Below are 20,447 nucleotides of genomic sequence, written 5' to 3'. Positions count from 1 at the left end.
TCTAAAATACACATATTTGCAAAGCAGTGTCCCCTAATTTAATGTATTCTTGAATAATCATGAATTTGTATGCAGACTCTGTCCTAGAATGTACACTTTTGAAACACTTTACTTGGCTGGAGAATTTCATTGCAAAATTCAGAGAAGTGCAAAATTCAAAGAACAACTGTTTTGGGACACACATTAGTTTGAAAAGTGCAAATTAGGGAGGTTCACCTTTAGCTGTGAACTGAATCAAATTTCTACCCCATCCCTAAGTATACCAAGCCAAGCCTATACATGCCTACACAGATACAAACCCCATTGGTTTCAACAGGACTTAATAGGTAAGCACATATAGGATTGTAACCTAAATTATTTCTTCACACACACACACACACACACACACACACACACACACACAGAGTTTTACAATTTTGAATACTCATTTAAACAGCCTTAAAATATCAATGACTTCCCTTCCTCTCTTTCCATTGTTAATTTTGCATACCATGCACGTTTTAAACTAAACCATTCAATATTCCATTATTACATCCATCAAAACTTATTTACACTGTTGAATTTATCTTAATGCTGCCAGTGTTTTCAAGTGTATACAATTACCCCCCCCATATATTCAATAAACATTTTCCAATCTTCTCTAAACCTATGCTCTTGTTCTCTTATTCTATATGCTAAGTCTGCAAGCTGTGCATATTCTATCAGCTTAAGTTGCCACTCTTCTTTCTTTGGGATCTCACTCATTTTCCATTTTGGGGCTAACAAAACACAGGCTGCAGTAGTAGCATACATAAATAACATTTTTTTAAATAATGTATTTCCATCTGAAATAATAATAATAATAATAATAATAATAATAATAATAATAATAATAATACATTTTACCCCACCCAACTTGCTGGGCCTCCCCAGCCACTCTGGGCGGCTTTAAACAGGATATTAAAAATATGATAAAGCATCAAACATTAAAAACTTCCCTAAACAGGGCTGCCTTTAGCTGTCTTCTAAAAGTCGGATAGTTGCTTATTTCCTTGACGTCTGATGGGAGGGCGTTACACAGGGTGGGCGCCACTACCGAGAAGGCCCTCTGCCTGGTTCCCTGTGTTCTCACTTTTCGCAGTTAGGGAACCACCAGAAGGCCCTCAGAGCTGGACCTCAGGACTCTGGTCTTTTTTCCAATCATTTTTAAATGATTTTTTCAGTCATTATGGATTGTACCCTTTTACAGGTCCATAATTATTTCTTCATTAGTCCTCAATAGCATGACAGAAGGAAAATCAGGAGCAATGCTTTGCTCTTTTTTCAGATTAGAAAAATGGAAAGTGTCCATAGAAAAAGGCCAGATGGCATTAAATTGTTTTAAATCACCAACCAAATATGTCCTTCACTTGGTCTAAGCTATTTTCCAAAAGCAGTTAAAAGTCATGGGGTTGGAAGGACTGCTTCAGAATCCAACCCTCTGCAACAAGATGTTTCAGACATAACACATGCAACAATTCAGCCCTTGTGTCTAAATTGCAATGTGTGAGACACGCTTTAAATGCCTTCAGTTGTTGAGCTAGAGAAGATTCCTTTTTAAACAAATTATATGGAAGAAAATTTTGGTGTGTTGTTTTTACCACCATGGAGGAAGAGATTTTAATTGTTTCAGCAGGTATAGATACAGAGTAGGTGAGAGAAGACCCTAGAAAACAATCTCAGTTGCCAAATAAAGAATGAGAACTATTAGGAAAACTATGACACCAAGCAAAGGTAGCAAATGGACAGGGAAAAATCAATTTTTTATGTTATCATGGGGATGGTTATTAACTTTGCAGAAGTTAATAGCAAAGTAGTTAAATAAGTTTGAAGCTTTTCATCTCTCTTGATATTACAAAAATAAGCCAAATGAAGTAGTTAGATTTGAATTTCAGTGACTATTTTTATGTGAAGCTTTTCCTATTCTTTCCTGTAGAAGTTGTAAAAGATTGGTTTGACTTGATGATCTGTATTTCTTTTCTCCTGTAAAAGAATTGCCATTGTACCTGATTTTAGAAGAGAAATAAAACAATTTAGGTTTTTAAAAAAAGTATTACCAAATTAAAAAGAAGCTGTGAGGTAGCCTGATTAGCAGGAGAATATCTGAACTTAACTGATAACATTTAAAATTTATCCAGGCATTTGTATATAGCTAACAGATGTTAGCAAGGACAGGTGGTCTTCTGTGCTCTTTGTAATACACCAGATTTCTATCCATTCTGAGGATTAATGCTAAAATAGCAAACCACTGATGAGACTGCAGTAAATAACAAAGTTGATAGATTACATTGCAGGCTTAAAAACAGCCACTAATTTCCTTACCTGTACTTCATTAAAAACTGTTTCCATGCACTCATTTCTGAAAGCTTTTATGAAGTTGATATTTTATTTCCTCTAAAAGATTATTATAAGTATGTGTGTGTGTCCATGGCCTAGAAAAAAATTTTATTTGCTAAGCTGTCATAGCAACTGCACACTGTTCATTCAGTGGGAAAGCAGTTGGGGAGAGATTACTAATGCTGGCATCCGTCTGTCTTGAGAGACAATGGCCATCAGGTGTGCTATCCAGGGGGTAAAGTCAAACTGCTGGAGAGTTACAGCGTCTGCTGTGGCAGTACAGACCAATACAGGAGAGACATGTTTTATTGCAGCTGGGGCAGGTGAAGGTGCCTGGTTTTGCTGTTACAGGTACACCATGGTGGTTCTTCTCTCTGTGCTCCTCCCAGCGGTTTAGATTACTAAATGCTCATTAGCAAGAATGTTTATTCATTTGAGTCCTAGGCTGAACGTTCCCCAAGGAGATCTTTCAGCCACATTTGGGAAGTGGGAAATTACTTCATTATGTTTGCATTTGGCTGCCTTGTGGAGCAGTAGCGTAGCGTGGGGGGTGCAGGGGGGGCGGGCCGCACCGGGCGCAACATCTGGGGTTAGGGCAAATCCACAGGTTAGGGGGCGCAAATCCACGGGTTAGGGGGCGCAAATCCACGGGTTAGGGGGCGCAAATTACTTGCCTTGCCCCGGGTGCTGACAACCCACACTACGCCACTGTTGTGGAGGGTAGCAAAATGGCACTATTGCTCTGTCTAGCAATGTGGAGTCACACAAAGTGGGTTCTTGGGGACCAGTGCCATCCTCCCTTCTGAAACATACACCACCAGTTATCTGTTGATGACCATTGAAAGGGGGTGCTGCTTGCACCCCCACCACTGCTAAGCCCCTTCCCTGTATCTTTTAAACTTAACTCATTTCTTGCCTGGGGCCAAAATATTCCCGCCTCATTTTTGCTAGCTGTCAGGGCGCTTAAAATGTTTGTGCATATTGGGAGGTGAGAGATTTAACAAGCCTAATTGATTTACCAAGAGCTCCATATCAATCAGCTCCATGCTGATTCAAGGGTAGTCATAAGCCTGAACAGAACTTCTCCATATCGATAAGTTCTGATCAGGCTTATGGCTACACTCTCATCAGCATGCAGTCCTTTCCCCCAAGTTCTCCCCACCTTCCCCCAATTTCTGTGGTAGCTGTTTGACTCTAGAAACAGACAGGGCCATTTAACAAGCATCACAGTTGCTTCTCTGGTTGAAGTGGAGAGAAAGTGTGTGGCTGCCTCTTCCTACGACTTGAGCAATCTCAAAGCTGTGGCAAAAAGTGAGGTCCTACACATGGTTCTGCTATTTTTTAATCACAGAGTTGTAGAGTTGGAAGGGACCATGCGGGTCATCTAGTTCAACCCCTTGCAATGCAGAAATCTCAACTAAAGCATCCATGACAGATGGCCATCCAACCTCTGCATAAAAACCTCCAATGTGCATCTGTGTATATCATGGGATTTTTGACTGCATGGACATTATGTGTGGTCCAATTCACATAGTCACACCAGGCTGAATGAATCCTTCCTGCACTGGTGTTATCTGGTGTTGTTACAATTGCAACGTAAAATATCTCAGAGGTGTTATGGGTCCAGTCATGTATACAGTGGTACCTCGGGTTACATACGCTTCAGGTTACATACACTTCAGGTTACACACTCTGCTAACCCAGAAATAGTGCTTCGCGTTAAGAACTTTGCTTCAGGATAAGAACAGAAATCGTGCTCCGGCGGCACAGCAGCAGCGGGAGGCCCCATTAGCTAAAGTGGTGCTTCAGGTTAAGAACAGTTTCAGGTTAAGTACGGACCTCCGGAACGAATTAAGTACTTAACTTGAGGTACTACTGTATCTTACATATCCACCGAGAGAGAGACAGGGAATGGATTCATTCAAGCTTAAATGACAAACAATAACAAAAGCCAGTATACTGTACTTTTGCTGTGATTACTTATTACCTCATAATAGTGATGTCAGTGCTATCAGCTCAGCTCAGTCACCTCTCCTCCTTTTCTTGAAGTAGAGATGTGTGTGTCTTTACTACACATTCCTAATACAGAGACTTGTTTCATTGCATTGAGTGATTCCACTATGTGGAATCAGTGACTCAGTAATATTTTTAATCTATTCTAAAACTACCTTATCATTTAAATAGATGGATTAAAGCTTTTTAAAGCAGCTGTTCATGATAGACTCAACAATTGCCTTGTATTTTGACATTTCCAGAGATTCGGAGTACAGACAACTTTGTTGTCCACCTGTCATCTTTCTCTAACTTATACAGTGTCCGTCAATTCAGTCAGAGAAACTTGCCTCCTGCACTCTAAACAGTCTTTCTACTGAACGTGATAGGCCTGTTCTCATTTTTCCACCATCTTTGAGTGGTTGCCCTTTGGCTGCTGTCAAAAGATGAACAGTCGTCTCCAAAGCATGAGAAGCAGCTATGTATTTTAGATCTCCAAATACAACCAGAGGCTGAATTGAATGCTGTATCATAACCAGTCGCTTCCCTAATGTTTCTCAAAACTAATTTCTACTATGGTGTAGTGCTAGGACAGTTCCAAAAATCATTAAAGCAAATTAGCTACAATTTTGTCCATCTCCAACTTATCCCATATCCCAACCGAAGACAGAATCAGTAATGGGTTTTCCTGAGATTTGTACAGTGTGTTAACCATGTAGCCATCATCAGACCCAAGCATTGGTTGCACAGCAATACATGCTTGCTGAGGAATAGCCACACATGTTCTGAATCTAGAGGAGCCAACTTTCATCCAGTGCCCGTAGCTATCTCTTAAACAGCAAGTTGATCTGCAGCAATTAAACAGGTAATAATGTATAGCTCCATGTCATTAAAAAAATTGCCTGCTCTTTTCAATATACCAAACCTATCTTAAAGGCACAGGGGCAAACCAGGCTAATTTATTTCTGGCTGGCTGGCAGCTCTTTCTGTTAGGTAGGGGAAGAGAAAATGGTTTAACCTGTCCTCCCTAAATGTGATCTTTCCCAAAAAAATAAGGTATATGGTTTCTAAATTGAACACCTTTGCAATTAGAACATAAATAAAAGATAAAAGAAAAAGTGTGTATATCTCTACAATTTATTTATTATGTTTAAAATGATATGCAACATTTCTAAAAAACGAAATGAAATGAAATGTAACTACTTTGATCACAAAAGCAAAATGAGATCTACTAACAATATAAGTTAGAGCTAACCCAAAACTGTTTGTATTAGAATTTTTGAATGATTTTGAGAGGAGGTGGGGCAGAGAAGGTGATAATTACTTTTTTTTTGTATTTTCTATGGCAGAGTAAACATTTTGTGGGAAATATTTACAGGCACTCACATGGCCTCCGTTCAGCTTGCTACCACTTGTCTTTTTTCTTGCCCAAATGCCTCTGAGCAGTGTTTCAGCCACTGCAAAAGCAGCTGTGTAAAGTGGAAGCAGATTCCAACTCAAACCTAGCAGCAGCATAAGAAAGAATGCAGGAAGCCCAAGCCTCTCTGAAAGCCTGGCAAAAAGGCCACCATGTTCGCCATTCACCTGGTCACCCCAGTAAAGCAAGCTGTGTCATAATTTCTTATGCTTCCAGCTGGGTCAACTGGAGGTAGCCTCCCCAAACGATCTTCATTCAGCCCACGTTCTGCTGTTTTGAATAGTATACCATCTCATGCAACCAGAATGCCAGGTTTTCAGACATCAGCAGCCAATGCCACACCCCTTTTCATACTAAGGATCCCTTAATGACCATTCTCTTAGCAGTAGCATTGCCTTTAGTGTCAGAAATATACCAGAAACTAGTGGCTTTGGTTGCTGATACACACCCAAATTGCAGCTTTTCAAGTGGGCATATAAACGCAATGGCACCAAATGCTTGGCAACGAACAATGAGTCGCTTTGTAGGCCTGTGTCTCTGATGCAGTTACGTAAAGGGAGCCATTTCAGAATTTTAAAAACCTTGGAACAGCTCAGAAATCAAATTCTGCGTCTTCAATTTCATGTGATTCTAGCTCAAGGGCAGCCAACCTGGCGACCTTCAGAAGTTGTTGGACTACAGTTCCCATAATCCCTAAGCATTAGCCATCTTGGCGACAGCTAATGAGTGTTGCAGTCAGGGCCGGCCCACCTATGAGGCAAGTTGAGGCAACCACCTCAGGCGGCAGGATGCACAAGGACATCCGATCCCAATGCCGATCTTTATTCCCCGCCTTGTTCCCGATGTAGATCTTCACTCACCCCTTCTTCCCTGGCGGGGAGGGGAGGCACCATTTTGTGGCCTGCCTCAGGTGCTAAAATGTCTTGGGCCAGACCTGGTTGTAGTCCAACAGAATTTGAATGGTATTCCATGGTTATAGCTGATATCAGCAAGACGGTGCTGTTTTGATTAGACATCACCAACATACTTGTGTGTCAATCGTTGTAGCTTGACTCTGCTATATTTTTCCCTCTCATTTCCTTATCTTATACATGTTTCCCAGGATAGCCCTCTGGTCTTACAGTCTGACAGGAATGTAACAGTGAATGCAAGAAACCACATGGGACAGTTAACGGGACAGCTGACTGTAGGTAAGTCTTATTCTCTAATGAAGCTTTTGTGTATCATGTTAACATTGCAGACACCATTTCTTTTAAATATAGTGTGCAGCAGAAAGGATGCAGGAAAGGATTATCCAAGTTCAGTGCACTCTAAATGTCCTTAGCTGCAATTTTAGCAGAATTTAGCTCTGCAATGGTAATTCGATAAAAAAGATAATCTATCCCAACAAATAATTGATCGGATAAAATGAGGATTAACTCTATTAGAAAATCTTATTGCACTTCAACCTTTTCACAGGCAGATTTATCTAGAATTCTTCTAGCATTTTAGTAAAGTGAGTTATAATTTTCATGCAACAGAAATGGTACAAAATGTGTGGGAATTATTTGCTAATATCAGAGGGTTTTCTTTTATGATTATGAAGGCAAAACTCACTGCCTCTTCAAGAAAGAGGGAAAACATTCTGAACACAGTCTCAGTAAGATACTGGGGAGGATAGGAAGCCTTTGAACTGTATTTCCACATATAGTAGGAATGTTGTTCAGAAATATAAGCATTTACTTTTAGACATCATGTGTTGTATTGCAGAGGGTGCATTGGAATGTATGTAAATATATGTGGGTGTGTAATAGCAGGATTTCCAAATCAGAAAGCTTGTTTCCCTCTTCAATTTTATTAATTATATCCAAAATAATTAGCACAGCACTGGAGATGAGAGCCACAGTGTCACTCTCAACAGTGGTTCTGTCACTTTTGGGATATATTAGTGGCTGAGGATGACGAATCATCAAGTGATCAGACATTAGGTGATGCTTGTGCCTATGTCAATCTGCCTCATTATCCTCTGTTGGTTTGGAGTGCTCTTTGTTCTTCTTCATTTACAGTTACGTTTTATAATGCTTAGTTAGTTTAGAACTTTAACAGGTCTTCCCCCTCCCCAAAAAAGAGATACAGATTTTTTTTAGTAAGAAGAATCTTTCAATTCTGCAGAAAAACACATAGAAAACCTTTACTGCATATTTAAATAATGACGTCTCTTGTGAACATATGCCATGCAGTATGTTAGGTTTTTATTAATGTTCAGGGAGAATTTCTATGGTTCAGAATGATTTCTATCATAAATCATCCTCTGATGTCAGGGTACTGTTCTTCCTTACAATTCTGTCGTTCCCAGTTGTCCCAATTCAGTTGCTATCATTGAAGTGGCTTTATTGTAATGTCATCTCAAATATTTTTTAGTGGTCACTTTACATATTAAAAGGATTGCAATATTTAGTTGATTAATCTGTTAGATTAATCAACTAAAATCTCTTAAGAGGCAATACATTTCTGTGTGTTTCAAATAATGTCAACTATTTTAAAACAAGTACTTGTAAAAAACTTCAAGTGGTAAATATAAACTTAGAAGCAAAGTGCAACATTTGTGTTCATCACCTTAAAAGCAAAGACAGTGCCCTTTCCCCCCTGTTCTTCAGAATTATTATTTTGTTCGTATGGAAACACCTGCAGATTTAATTGGTTGAAACTTATATCAAGTAGCATTTCTAAAGCAGCAAATCTAATTGATACCAAAAGATCCATCACTAGACTGATGGTTTTTGACCGGTGAGTTTTGAAAATTACAACAAATAATCATGTTCTATAAGCGATCTCCTAAATCCAAAAACCTTAGCCAGTTAATGAGCAGAGAAGACACTGCCCACTTTTGAAAGGCTACGCAAGTAAACATCTTAGTTTCTCTGATCATCTCTGTTAGCTTTTGACTCCTGCTGCCAGACATAAGAGGTCCTGGGGAGGGTGTTTATAAACCTCTTTTCCTTCAGATCTTCCCATGGCCACTCAAGAAAATGACTTAAGACCCTACCTTGAAAAAATGCCAGTATACTATAGGGCTGTAGCAAGACCTTAATCCTACTCTCTTGATTATCCTTTTCTTTTCCAATGAGGGTTTTTTTTATTGAGGGGTGTGTGTCTCACTGTTCATTATCTTGTTTTCTGCAAAAGCATTTTTGAGTACATATAATGTACATATTGGGAGGCGGGTGGCGCTGTGGGTAAAACCTCAGCGCCTAGGACTTGCTGATCGCATGGTCGGCGGTTCGAATCCCCGCTGCGGGGTGCGCTCCCGTCGTTCGGTCCCAGTGCCTGCCAACCTAGCAGTTCGAAAGCACCCCCGGGTGCAAGTAGATAACTAGGGACCGCTTACCAGCGGGAAGGTAAACGGCGTTTCCGTGTGCTGCGCTGGCTCACCAGATGCAGCTTGTCACGCTGGCCACGTGACCCGGAAGTGTCTGCAGACAGCGCTGGCTCCCGGGCTATAGAGTGAGATGAGCGCACAACCCTAGAGTCTGTCAAGACTGGCCCGTATGGGCAGGGGTACCTTTACCTTTTAATGTACATATAATATACATTTAAGATTAAGGGGGAACGGCCTTCTCGGGTAGGAGGTCTGGAGCTTGCTACCTCTCTCTTTTTTAGAAATGAATTGCTGAGCCTTCCTCCCTTCATCTGATGAAGGGATTGTTGTTTCGTTCATATAGTTATTCTACCTGAGGCATGGCAGTGTAATATGCAAAGACACAGCATCTGTGATGATTGCCCTAAACGGTTGTGTCAAAGGCAGCCAGGCATGGTGGCAGATACAAATGGATGCAAATTAAGCCAGCACCTTTCCTAGCCATTTTGCACTCGCTGCTTCTGGTAAATACATTATTTAAACATTTAGCTCTAGCGGTATTTAAAGTTAGGTTTCTTCTGACACTCCGTTGAATTCAATATAGGGAAGCAATCTGAAACTCAGATTGAAGGAATGGCAATTTGTTGAGTTTTACCCTGTAACTGTGACTAAATGGGTGCGAGGGCACCGTCCAGTCGGCTTGACAATACAGTGTTTGCACTTAATCCTCTAAATAGTTCAGATGCTTTAAAGCAACACATGTTCTCTTGTTAGTCATTACTGCAAACACCTGTGAACTATTTAATTAGCCATCGCAGTTGGTGCAGATTGTCGGAGGAGTCTACTGATTAAAATGTATCATAGTTACGTTCCATTTCACTTCTCTTGCTTTCTAATCCTGGTGAAATCTCTACAGGGTCAGTTTACTTTTCAATAGTATCAAGCCCTCAAAGTTACCTCAGTCATCAGTGCAATCTGGCTTTGGGGAGGTATGCAGGCATCTGTAGACACCCTCTAAAACTCGGAGCAATCGGATTGCAGTTGCAAAGGCTCCTGGGATTTCTTGCTGGTTTTGCACCATTTTTGCAGTTTTTCTACTCTTTTGTGGGGGCTGGACAGTTGTTGTTGTTTTGCGTTTTTCACACTATTTTTCAGTTTAAATCACGTTATTTAATTTCCCCTCAGCACCACACATATACACAGTTGTGCACGAGTTGAACGCAGCTAAGTGAGGAGATGCCTGAACATAGTAACACCTGCAATTTCCACAGCACGTTGGGAATGTTCAGAGCACTTTGTATAGTGCATGTACTAAGTCACAAGAGGACCTGCACCAAAACAGTGCAGTGAGACATACTCTTGTTCAGTATGCGAGCCAGCCAGTCATGTATTCTGTATGGATACTGTTATGTACTGAAGTTCTCACCCTGGGCCAGCAGGGGGATACTGTAGATAGTTATGCAAATGAAGGATTGAAAGTGACGTTCAGTGATTGGATAGTTTTAGAAAGTTGCAACAGTTACAATTGTTCTGGAGCTTTATATAAACAGGCTGACTGAGCTCCTCAGTTCAGTTCTGGCCTCAGAATAAAGAAGAGCTGTTTGAAGAATCACTGTGTCATCTGATATGTTCGCCCACAACTTAACAAATACCCCATTCCATTCTTTCCCCGCCCTATTTTCTGTTGTCCTGCCCCACCTCCTGCCAATCAACTTACTGTGCCCACTGAACATTTTCAGTCATCATTGGGCTGGGTTTTTTGGGAGGAGGTTTGTTCTTAATATATTTTTGTTCCCCCATGCCTCCCACATGTGCTTGGATGATGCTGTTTGCGATACATAAGGATCCACATTCAGAGAATGACTCCACTAATAGCATAGCAGATCCTTTCTATATCTGGTGCTTTATATAATCTGTGGCTCTGTAGCTATCGTCAATGAATATAGATGAACTATTCTTTTCTTCTGTATAACATTTCGCCACTAAATAAAGATAACAAAAATTGGGAGGAAAAAATCCATAAGGACATTTTTGCAAAGAATCCCTAGCTGATTTCAAAAGTCCTTTCTGGTCCAGCCTTCTTTCTCCAGTAGTAGCATCTAGGAAACTCACAAGCAGAGCTATTATTATTATTATTATTATTATTATTATTATTATTATTAAACTGCTCGCTTCTAGGAACTGACTTTCTGAAGTATATTTTCTCTGAATATGGGAGATTCCGTTTTGCTATCAATGCAAAAAGCCATTGATACGCTGCAACCCTAGACTCACCTCCCTGGGAGTAATTCCCAATGAACTCAGTAGAATTTCTAAGTGGACATGTGAGAAATTGTGCTATCATCTTCCTTGAGTTTGCCTCATTCTCTTGGAAAGCCATCTAAGGTTGTGGCCCTTACTACATCTACCAGGAGTTAATTCTGTTTCTTATAAGTGCATTGTATGAAATAAATGCAATCGTATGAATGATGAACAGTAGATTTCAGCCAATCATAAGGAAAGCAACTTGATGGTAAGAGCAGTTTGACAGGCTGCGTAAATGTTGATACAAGACTGGGGTCAGATGGGCATTGGGGCTGGTTGACTGTCGTCATAAGGTAAGGCATAAAAACATAATAAGAGCCCTGCTGGATCAGACCAATGGTCTAGTAATTAGCCCAGTGGCCAACCAGATGCTTATGGGGACCCCACAAGTTAGCCATGAGCTTACCCAGCAATTGGTATCAGAGAGATCTGATAGTAGTACACACCAGACCAAGTTGTGGTTCACAGTTCTGTGTTCTGCAGCTTAAGATAAGGTACCCAAGAGGTTGGCAATTGGAAGTAAGCTTTTAGAATTTAAAACCGATGTTTTGTCAAACGTGGATGTGGTAGATGGATGTAGTATCAACAGAAGCAACAGAACCTGGAGAAGATTGGGGCTGAAAGACTAAGGGGGAAAAGTGCAGATACATGGAAGCTAAGTTGTAAGTGGGCGCATTGTGTGAGACTCCCGAAGGCTACTGTTTACATGGCACAGAACAGAAATTAAAGCTAGTGCCTTCACTTAAAACTTTCATGCTTTTTGGTGCATGTGTGACGTAACTCTTCTCTTAAGTTAAAGATTTTTTTAATCTTAGAATTACATTTTAATTCTTAAATGTAGACCACCGTGAGCACTGGAAAATGTGGAATCAAATTAGTTTCAATAGATAAAAGCAGAAAAGCAGAAAAAGAATTTAAAATGTATGGGACTAAATATTTGGTTACTATTCTCATACCCTGTTCTTCCTTCACTCATTTCAGGGTGGGGTGATGTGCTGTTTTGAGGAACAGGCTGCCTGTTATGTAAATGGCGCAATGTGAATCGATGGCTTTGAGTATTTTTCTTCTTAATAACAGCAAAGCTCTGCCTGCTATTACTGTCTAGTACGAGTTGTCCTGATGTTATCACCATGAAAATTGCAGGTGTAGCTTCTCTCTGCGCTTGTTCCTTGGGCTGGGCTATGTTGAATCTGGGGTGTGTGTGTGTGTGGAGGGAGGAACACCCAGGTGCATAATGTGGAAAAGGATATGTGATGTTTGCGTGGATGTTAGCAATAAACACATTGAGAAGTATGTTAAGAAGCCTTCATTTTGTGTAATGAAAGCCTGGCTTTAGTTTATAGGTCTGTTATAAAAGTCACAATAATGCAGAGATTAGTTCCAGTGACTGAGCGGAATGGGCACAGAGGACTGGCTTAGCATAACAATGCCGGCAAGGCATTGATCATTTGGTGACGGCGGCGTTGTGCTCAGAATGAAGTGGGGGGGGGGGGGAGAATCCTAATGCTGCGCATGCTTTTCCTTTTACATTATTCAGTTGGTCCACCAAAATTAAAAGACCTTTCTCACAGTAGACTATGACATTCAGTAAGAGGTGCTTAAAGTGATGTTCAGAACATCCTATTTCTGGATACTCCAGAAGACATACATCTACAGGTGAGATCTATCAGAAAGAAGGGAGTGGTAAAAGAAACCTAAAGCTTTCCTATATATTGTGATCACTCTGGCATGTATTCTGCACCAATTACATTGAAATTTCACAACATTGTCCAAGCCACATTAGCATTGTTTTACAGCACTGCTGCTCCTTGCTTCACTAACTCATATATATTGTTTAACATAGCTGATACTTTTATAGGGGGACCTGCACTTCGTGCATTAGGAGAGAGGAGTTGCAGATCAATTAGGATTTAGGAAAACCACCTCGGAAGCAGGGGGAGGAGGGTCAATCCTGGTTGAGTTTGAGAACAATATTGGACGGTTAAAAAATCGGCATCCGCTCTACTATTGGAGTCCTCTTAAGCACAGATAGCAAGCCACTGCCAGAAAAAGGTTTAATGAGGATAAGTACTTATTTTTCTAACTTCTGAGACCTCCTCCAAATGAGAAAACAAATATTATTCAGCTAGCACTGAATCTGTTTGGGGTGATTTAATACACCTCTTCCAAAGACCTTCCATTTAAATGGCTTGTTTCATATATATTAACTGCTAATGCTTAGCTACTAGGACAGATGCTATGTGACTGTCATGACATTCAGAAAGCTGCTGCCGGGCGTTAAGTACAGTTAAATTATTTCCAGCATCTGGCTCTATAACAAGTCTCCGACAGGATATTAAATTTTTATTTTTGCTCTCTCTCCGCCCCTTCTGACATTCAGACATCTCATTAATTTTGGCAAAACTATATATCCTGTGTGCAAAGTGGAGAAAGCCGTTAAAGAGGGCAAGTACATTTAGTGCCACGTTATAACTTAACAATATATCTGGAGAACATGTTGTCATTCCCACATGCCTCTGACTTAACCTTTAAACTGTCATTGGCAAACAGCTCTGTGGGATGTTATGATGGTAGCAAATGGATATGTATTGCTGTAAAAGGATTGCATTTATTCAATCTGTCTGTGCATCTTTCTAGTTAGGTGATGGGAGGAATTTGCGACCATCCGGAAGTAGCTGTACTAAAACTGTCATCATCCTTGAGCAATGTCCGTGCTCACTGGAGATCATGGGAGTGGTATTGGAGTCCAACACCATTGGGAGCACACCATATTGGCTACCTTTCACTATCTAGCTTTCCTTCCACAAAAGGACAGTGCTTCCATATTTGTTTCTCTGTGTGGTGATATATGCTCCACACCATTTATTTTTTTAAAAAATTAGAATCCACTTCCTCAAAAGAAATTATCCAAGGCCACAAGTTTCTTATTCTGGAGACATTGATCTCACACTTTGTTTTGTTTCCCCTACTTTAGCCTAAAATCTTCTTTTTCTTTTTCTTTTTACTGCAGTCAACATGTATCTAAATGCAAAGTCAGTTGTGCCTCTCAGTTCATCCACTGTGGATGAGCTTGGTGCAAAACTCAGTCTCCACTTTGCAGTGAAAAACAATGTGAATTGTGTTTTATTTTAAGCAGCTACTAATATAAAGCAGCTGGTGATGTTGAGATATGATGGTTTCTGTTTCTATAACTCAGAATAGTTGTGCTGCAACACTATGTTTCTTTAAAAAAGTAGCTCTGAGAGATTCAGTTCTTCCCTCGGTCTTTATATAAAGCATGGGTAGGCAAACTAAGGTCCAGGGGCCGGATCAGGCCCAATCACCTTCTCAATCCAGCCCGCGGACGGTCTGGGAATCAGAGTGTTTTTACATGAGTAGAATGTGTGCTTTTATTTAAAATGCATCTCTGGGTTATTTGTGGGGCATAGGAATTCGTTCTTCTCCTTTTTTCAAAATGTTGTCTGCCCCCCGCCAAGGTCTGAGGGACAGTGGACTGGCCCCCTGCTGAAAAAGTTTGCTGACCCCTGATATAAAGGCACAACCTCACTCTCAGAGTTGTCTTTGTTTCAAGATCATGTGAAATGGCAGTTATACAGCCAGTCTGCCACCTGCTGATCTTCCTGTTGATACCTTGTATATAAATCAAGATAGTTTGTGTATAGTTGATCCTTTACATGCAATAATGTGGATTCCATTTTACCTACCTTTAAAACAAAACTTTACCACAGAAATAGAATTGGGCAGCGGTGGGTGGAGGGAGGGAATGGTTTATCGACAGATTGTCCTTAAGATTTATGTCCTACAATTCACCCAGAAGTTACAAGGGCAGGTTACAGCAACACACAACAGGGAAAAATGTAATAGGGTAGCTCAGTTGGTAGAGCATGACCCCATGTTGTTCAAAAGATCCCTTCATTGCAGGGGGTTGGCCTAGATGACCTTTGTGTTCCTTTCCAGCTCTGTAACTCTATGATTCTAAGTTTAATGCATGGGGGGCTAGATAAGAGTAGTCAGATACTATATATGCAACAGCCCGATGTCTGTTTGTCTCAGAGTAAGTACCACTGAGGGACGCGGGTGGCGCTGTGGGTAAAACCTCAGCGCCTAGGACAGCACCACCCACGTCCCAGACCCGCAATACTGAACACACAGCTCCTGTGTGTCATGAATCCAAGCCACGAGGAAGCACCAACAGTGACTCCTCCCAAAAAATTGGCACTGGCCATTCGGTTTTTGCCAATCTCATAGCAATCATCACAACTTTGTGTGGCTAGGCATTGAATAAGCCTTAGTCTTGGCTGGAGCAGAGGTTGTAGCCTCCCCAGTTAAGGGTGTCCCATTAAAGAGTTCCATGAGGAGTGGCTTCTGTCCAATGCCCAGGCGGGGGCTAGGACCATAGCACTCCTCCAACAGGGACCCATCAGGGTGGTACCCCTATTTGATGTAGGTCATAGTCCCTGCCCCCATATGTGATTTACCATTAGATGCACTCCCAGGAGACGGGCTGGAGTGGAACAATTGGCTTCACCCAATGTCTATGCCAAACCACTCACATCTGAAACCAATAAAGTTGTGGCCTATTTGAACCCCAAAACTGTATGCTGCTATCTTACCTGTTTCTTCATCACCTAGGGAACTGCGGGGTCATGGGGCTTTGACACACAACCAGCTGCAAAATGAATGATACTGACTGCTCACTGCATTTTACTAGCATATTCTAGCTGGTTCTTTGGTTGCTGAATTTTAAGTTTATCAGCTTTTGTTTCAAAAAAACAACAACATGTGTGTACACACACACACATCCATTGAAAGCTTTCTGAAGCTTGATGTTGATTGCAAGACGAGCAGTCAAGTGATGGAATCAGAACAGAAAAGGTTAAGGAATGCTTAATGCAAGCATATTTCAAAACCTCGAGCCTTGTGGTGAAATTCACCTTACAGCGTTAGAGCAGCTAGCAGGGAAGGGATTGGCACCACTATTAGCAATTATTTTTGAGAACTCAGGGATGACAGGTAAGGTCTCTGAGGGCTGCAGCAGGTCAAACTCCATGCCTATTTTTAATAAGAAAGAAAGGGGCAAAAAACAAGGATCCGGGGATTACATTCAAGTAAGTTTAATTTAACACCTGGCAAATTTTGAGAGTAACTAATAGAGCAGTCAATCAGTAAGCAATGCACCTAGAGGAAAACAAGATGAACAACAGTAAGACAATGTGACTGGGCTCTGTTGAAGAATGACTGCTGTAATGAATCCTGAAAAGATTTCCTGTGTTTCCAATCAAGTATTTGGGTATGGGTGAGACTCTGGCTTTGTATAATACCGCGAAGATTTTAAATTAAAGATTATTTTGTGCTCGTACCTTTAAGGAAGTAGCTGCCTCCAAGGGCACATTGATCTGGCCCACAGAGGCAAATCATTACACAGAGATCTGCCGCATTTGCTCTGTTCTTTCTAAGTTTTGCAGCCAATCTAATTTTCATTCCAAATTGCTCAAGATCAAGGTAGTCCATGGGAGATAATCAGAGAGTGGGTGGAAAGAGCGAGGAAAAAGGGAGGGATAGACAGAGAGCAGGGAAAAGTGAAGGGATGCATATGATTGATGGTGATGGGAGCTGACTAATCATATTAAATAAAGAGGTTATCATATTCACAAAATTCTAAAGTAATAATAAGAAGTGCAAGCTGGATTTCGAAGGGGCAGAGGAACCAGAGACCAAATTGCAAACATGCGCTGGATTATGGAGAAAACTAGAGAGTTCCAGAAAGACATCTACTTCTGCTTCATTGACTATGCAAAAGCCTTTGACTGTGTCGACCACAGCAAACTATGGCAAGTTCTTAAAGAAATGGGAGTGCCTGATCACCTCATCTGCCTCCTGAGAAATCTCTATGTGGGACAAAAAGCTACAGTTAGAACTGGATATGGAACAACTGATTGGTTCAAAATTGGGAAAGGAGTACGGCAAGGCTGTATATTGTCTCCCTGCTTATTTAACTTATATGCAGAATTCATCATGCGAAAGGCTGGGCTGGATGAATCCCAAACCGGAATTAAGATTGCCGGAAGAAATATCAACAACCTCAGATATGCAGATGACACAACATTGATGGCAGAAAGTGAGGAGGAATTAAAGAACCTTTTAATGAGGGTGAGCGAGGAGAGCGCAGAAATGGAGGCAGTGAGAGATTTTACTTTCTTGGGCTCCATGATCACTGCAGATGGCGACAGCAGTCACGAAATTAAAAGACACCTGCTCCTTGGGAGAAAGGCGATGGCAAACCTAGACAGCATCTTAAAATGCAGAGACATCACCTTGCCAACAAAGGTCCGTATAGTTAAAGCCACGGTTTTCCCAGAAGTGATGTATGGAAGTGAGAGCTGGACCATAAAGAAGGCTGATCGCCGAAGAATTGATGCTTTTGAATTATAGTGCTGGAGGAGACTCTTGAGAGTCCCATGGACTGCAAGAAGATCAAACGCTTCCATTCTTAAGGAAATTAGCCCTGAGTTCTCACTGGAATGACAGATCATGAAGTTGAGGCTCCAATACTTTGGCCACCTCATGAGAAGAGAAGACTCCCTGGAAAAGACCCTGATGTTGGGAAAGATGGAGGGCACAAGGAGAAGGGGACGACAGAGGACAAGATGGTTGGACAGTGTTCTCGAAGCTACAAACATGAGTCTGAGCAAACTGCAGGAGGCAGTGGAAGACAGGAGTGCCTGGCGTGCTCTGGTCCATGGGGTCACGAAGAGTCGGACACGATTAAACGACTAAACAACAACAATAATTTGATATCGTGAAAATCCACAGAAACGCACTTTCCAGCAAACTTGGGGGCAGTTTGGTGCCCAGCCGGGTTGTAGTAAATGTCTCCAACATTCCTAGAAACCACGAAGGGGTGTCCTTCTTATGTTAGGAAGCTGGCAGGGTGGTTTGGGTGTAGGGGATCTCTGGACCAAACCAGCAACACTTCGAATTGTGCCCAAATGGCAACCATTGCCAGGATAGCTGTAACATGGTTCCATGAGTGTGTACCAGTTGGCATCCTTCTTAATGCATTATCGACCATCTGCAAGCTTCCAAAGGTGCCTCAAAAGAAGCCACATGTAGAGGGTATTGCATTGCTTCTATTTCAGCATACTGTATTTTTCCGTTTTCCATCTATAAGACGCCCCTATTTTGGGGGCCTGAAATTTCAGAAAAGGGGGGGAGATGGCAAAAAGTTGTTGAGTTTTTTTAGGGTGGGGATTGCCCAGAGTTCTTGAGCTTTTTTGGGGGGATTACCAAGGGGAGGGGAGGATTACCGAGGGTTGTTGAGCTTTTTTTAGGGGGGAATGACAAAAATTGCTCACCCACACGCATCGCAGAATCCATCTCCTGTCTGTCCCCTTGCTGGCAGAAGCTGCCAATTGCCCACACAATTGCCACAGCGTCGGCCAATCAACACCACCCGTTGACGCAGCAACCAAATAACACACACTATAGCCGCTAACACCCGCGGCGGAAACCAATCAAACGTCCACCCTATGCACTAACCATGTATAAGACAACCCCCACTTTTTAGCATGATTTTTAAGGGGGGGGGGGACATAGTCTTATACACGGAAAAGTACGGTAACTAAGGCACATGTTAATTTATTCAGATCTGACATTCTGGGCCTAGCTAATAACCGCCCCCCTCTCTCCTACAATTATAGAAGCTTATACCTATGTATCTATATCTATCTATGTACAGTGGTATCTCATGTTAAATATGCTTCAGGTTACATATGCTTCAGGTTACAGACTCCGCTGACCCAGAAATAGTACCTCAGGTTAAGAACTTTGCTTCAGGATGAGAGCAGAAATCGTGCGGCGGCGGCGCGGCGGCAGCAGGAGGCCCCATTAGCTAAAGTGGTGCTTCAGGTTAAGAACAGTTTTAGGTTAAGAACAGACCTCCGGAACGAATTAAGTACTTAACCCGAGGTACCACTGTATTTATCTTATCATCTATCTATCTATCTATCTATCTATCTATCTATCTATAATCTATCACCATCCACCTCTCCAAACTTATATAAACCTAAGTGTATGAACCTTTGTTGCTGATCTTATAATTCTTCTTTCCTCATCACTTTCTTTCCTTTCTAAAGGCATGCAAATAAACTTTTTATCTCCCCAAAAATGGTGAATAAAACATCAGTTACGAACCTAGCATAACTAGATTATTTTACTGAGTGTGTTCTTAATCTATTAATCGGAAGCAATTTCACTGAAGCAAGCTTTGCTTCTGTGGTGCTGTTGCTGAGCCAGCAGCGGAATGAGACTAACATCTATTGAAGCCTATGAGAAAAATCTAATTGCACTGAATGAGAATCAGATCAAGATCAAGAACGTATACAGGAAATGCAGCACATATGCTGTGTATTTGGAATTTAATAAGGTGTCTGCAGTGTACATTTAAAGCAATATCATGCCACTTTAAATAGTCATGGCTACCGCAATTTCCAATGTGGTATAGCAATCAATCCATCTTCCCAGGTAATTCTGGGAATCGTATTTCTCTGAGGGGAATAAGGGTCTCCCAACATCTCTCAGCACCCTTAACAAACTACAGTTCCCAGGATTTGGGGGGAGGGGCGCATGACATTGATACTGCTTTATATGTGTATATATAAAGAGAGAGAGCAGATGGGGCCAAAGTACAAGTGGAATCCAGTTGAGTCATTCAGAAATCTTGTTTGAATTGCCCATTCCGTAGTCATGCCCCTGTTATTATAAGTGCCACGTTCCAAATTCATTTTAGTATGTATCTACATAATAAATGCTAGAAAGGAGAACCAGACATTCAAGGACAGATTGGGTTGCATCAATCATAAGGTCATTTTAATGGTTTGCAGATGGTGATATGAATCCGAGATACATTTTTCCTCTGTTTCCTGTTTATTCTTTCTTAAAAGTGATGGTTCAGTACAGATAATAGTCTCCCCACCCCCATCCTGAGCTGAAACTGATAGGGCAGAGGCATTATATACCTATTTATCCCACTAATTTTCAGTT

General features: G+C 41.3%; 1 protein-coding gene across 1 annotated transcript in view; it reads left to right on the top strand.

Moving 5' to 3' along the window:
- The window catches only part of SGCZ (sarcoglycan zeta), a 587,076-nt gene that overhangs the window by 496,831 nt on the left and 69,798 nt on the right, over positions 1 to 20,447 (top strand). Inside the window, exon 4 of the mRNA XM_028743817.2 lies at positions 6,867 to 6,954. Coding sequence (XP_028599650.1) covers positions 6,867 to 6,954 — 88 coding nt within the window. The remainder of the gene's footprint in view (positions 1 to 6,866; positions 6,955 to 20,447) is intronic.

This window comes from Podarcis muralis, chromosome 9 (genome assembly GCF_964188315.1).
Source record: "Podarcis muralis chromosome 9, rPodMur119.hap1.1, whole genome shotgun sequence".
NCBI classification, from domain to species: Eukaryota; Metazoa; Chordata; class Lepidosauria; order Squamata; family Lacertidae; genus Podarcis; species Podarcis muralis.
This window is presented reverse-complemented; position numbering and strand designations above follow the sequence as displayed.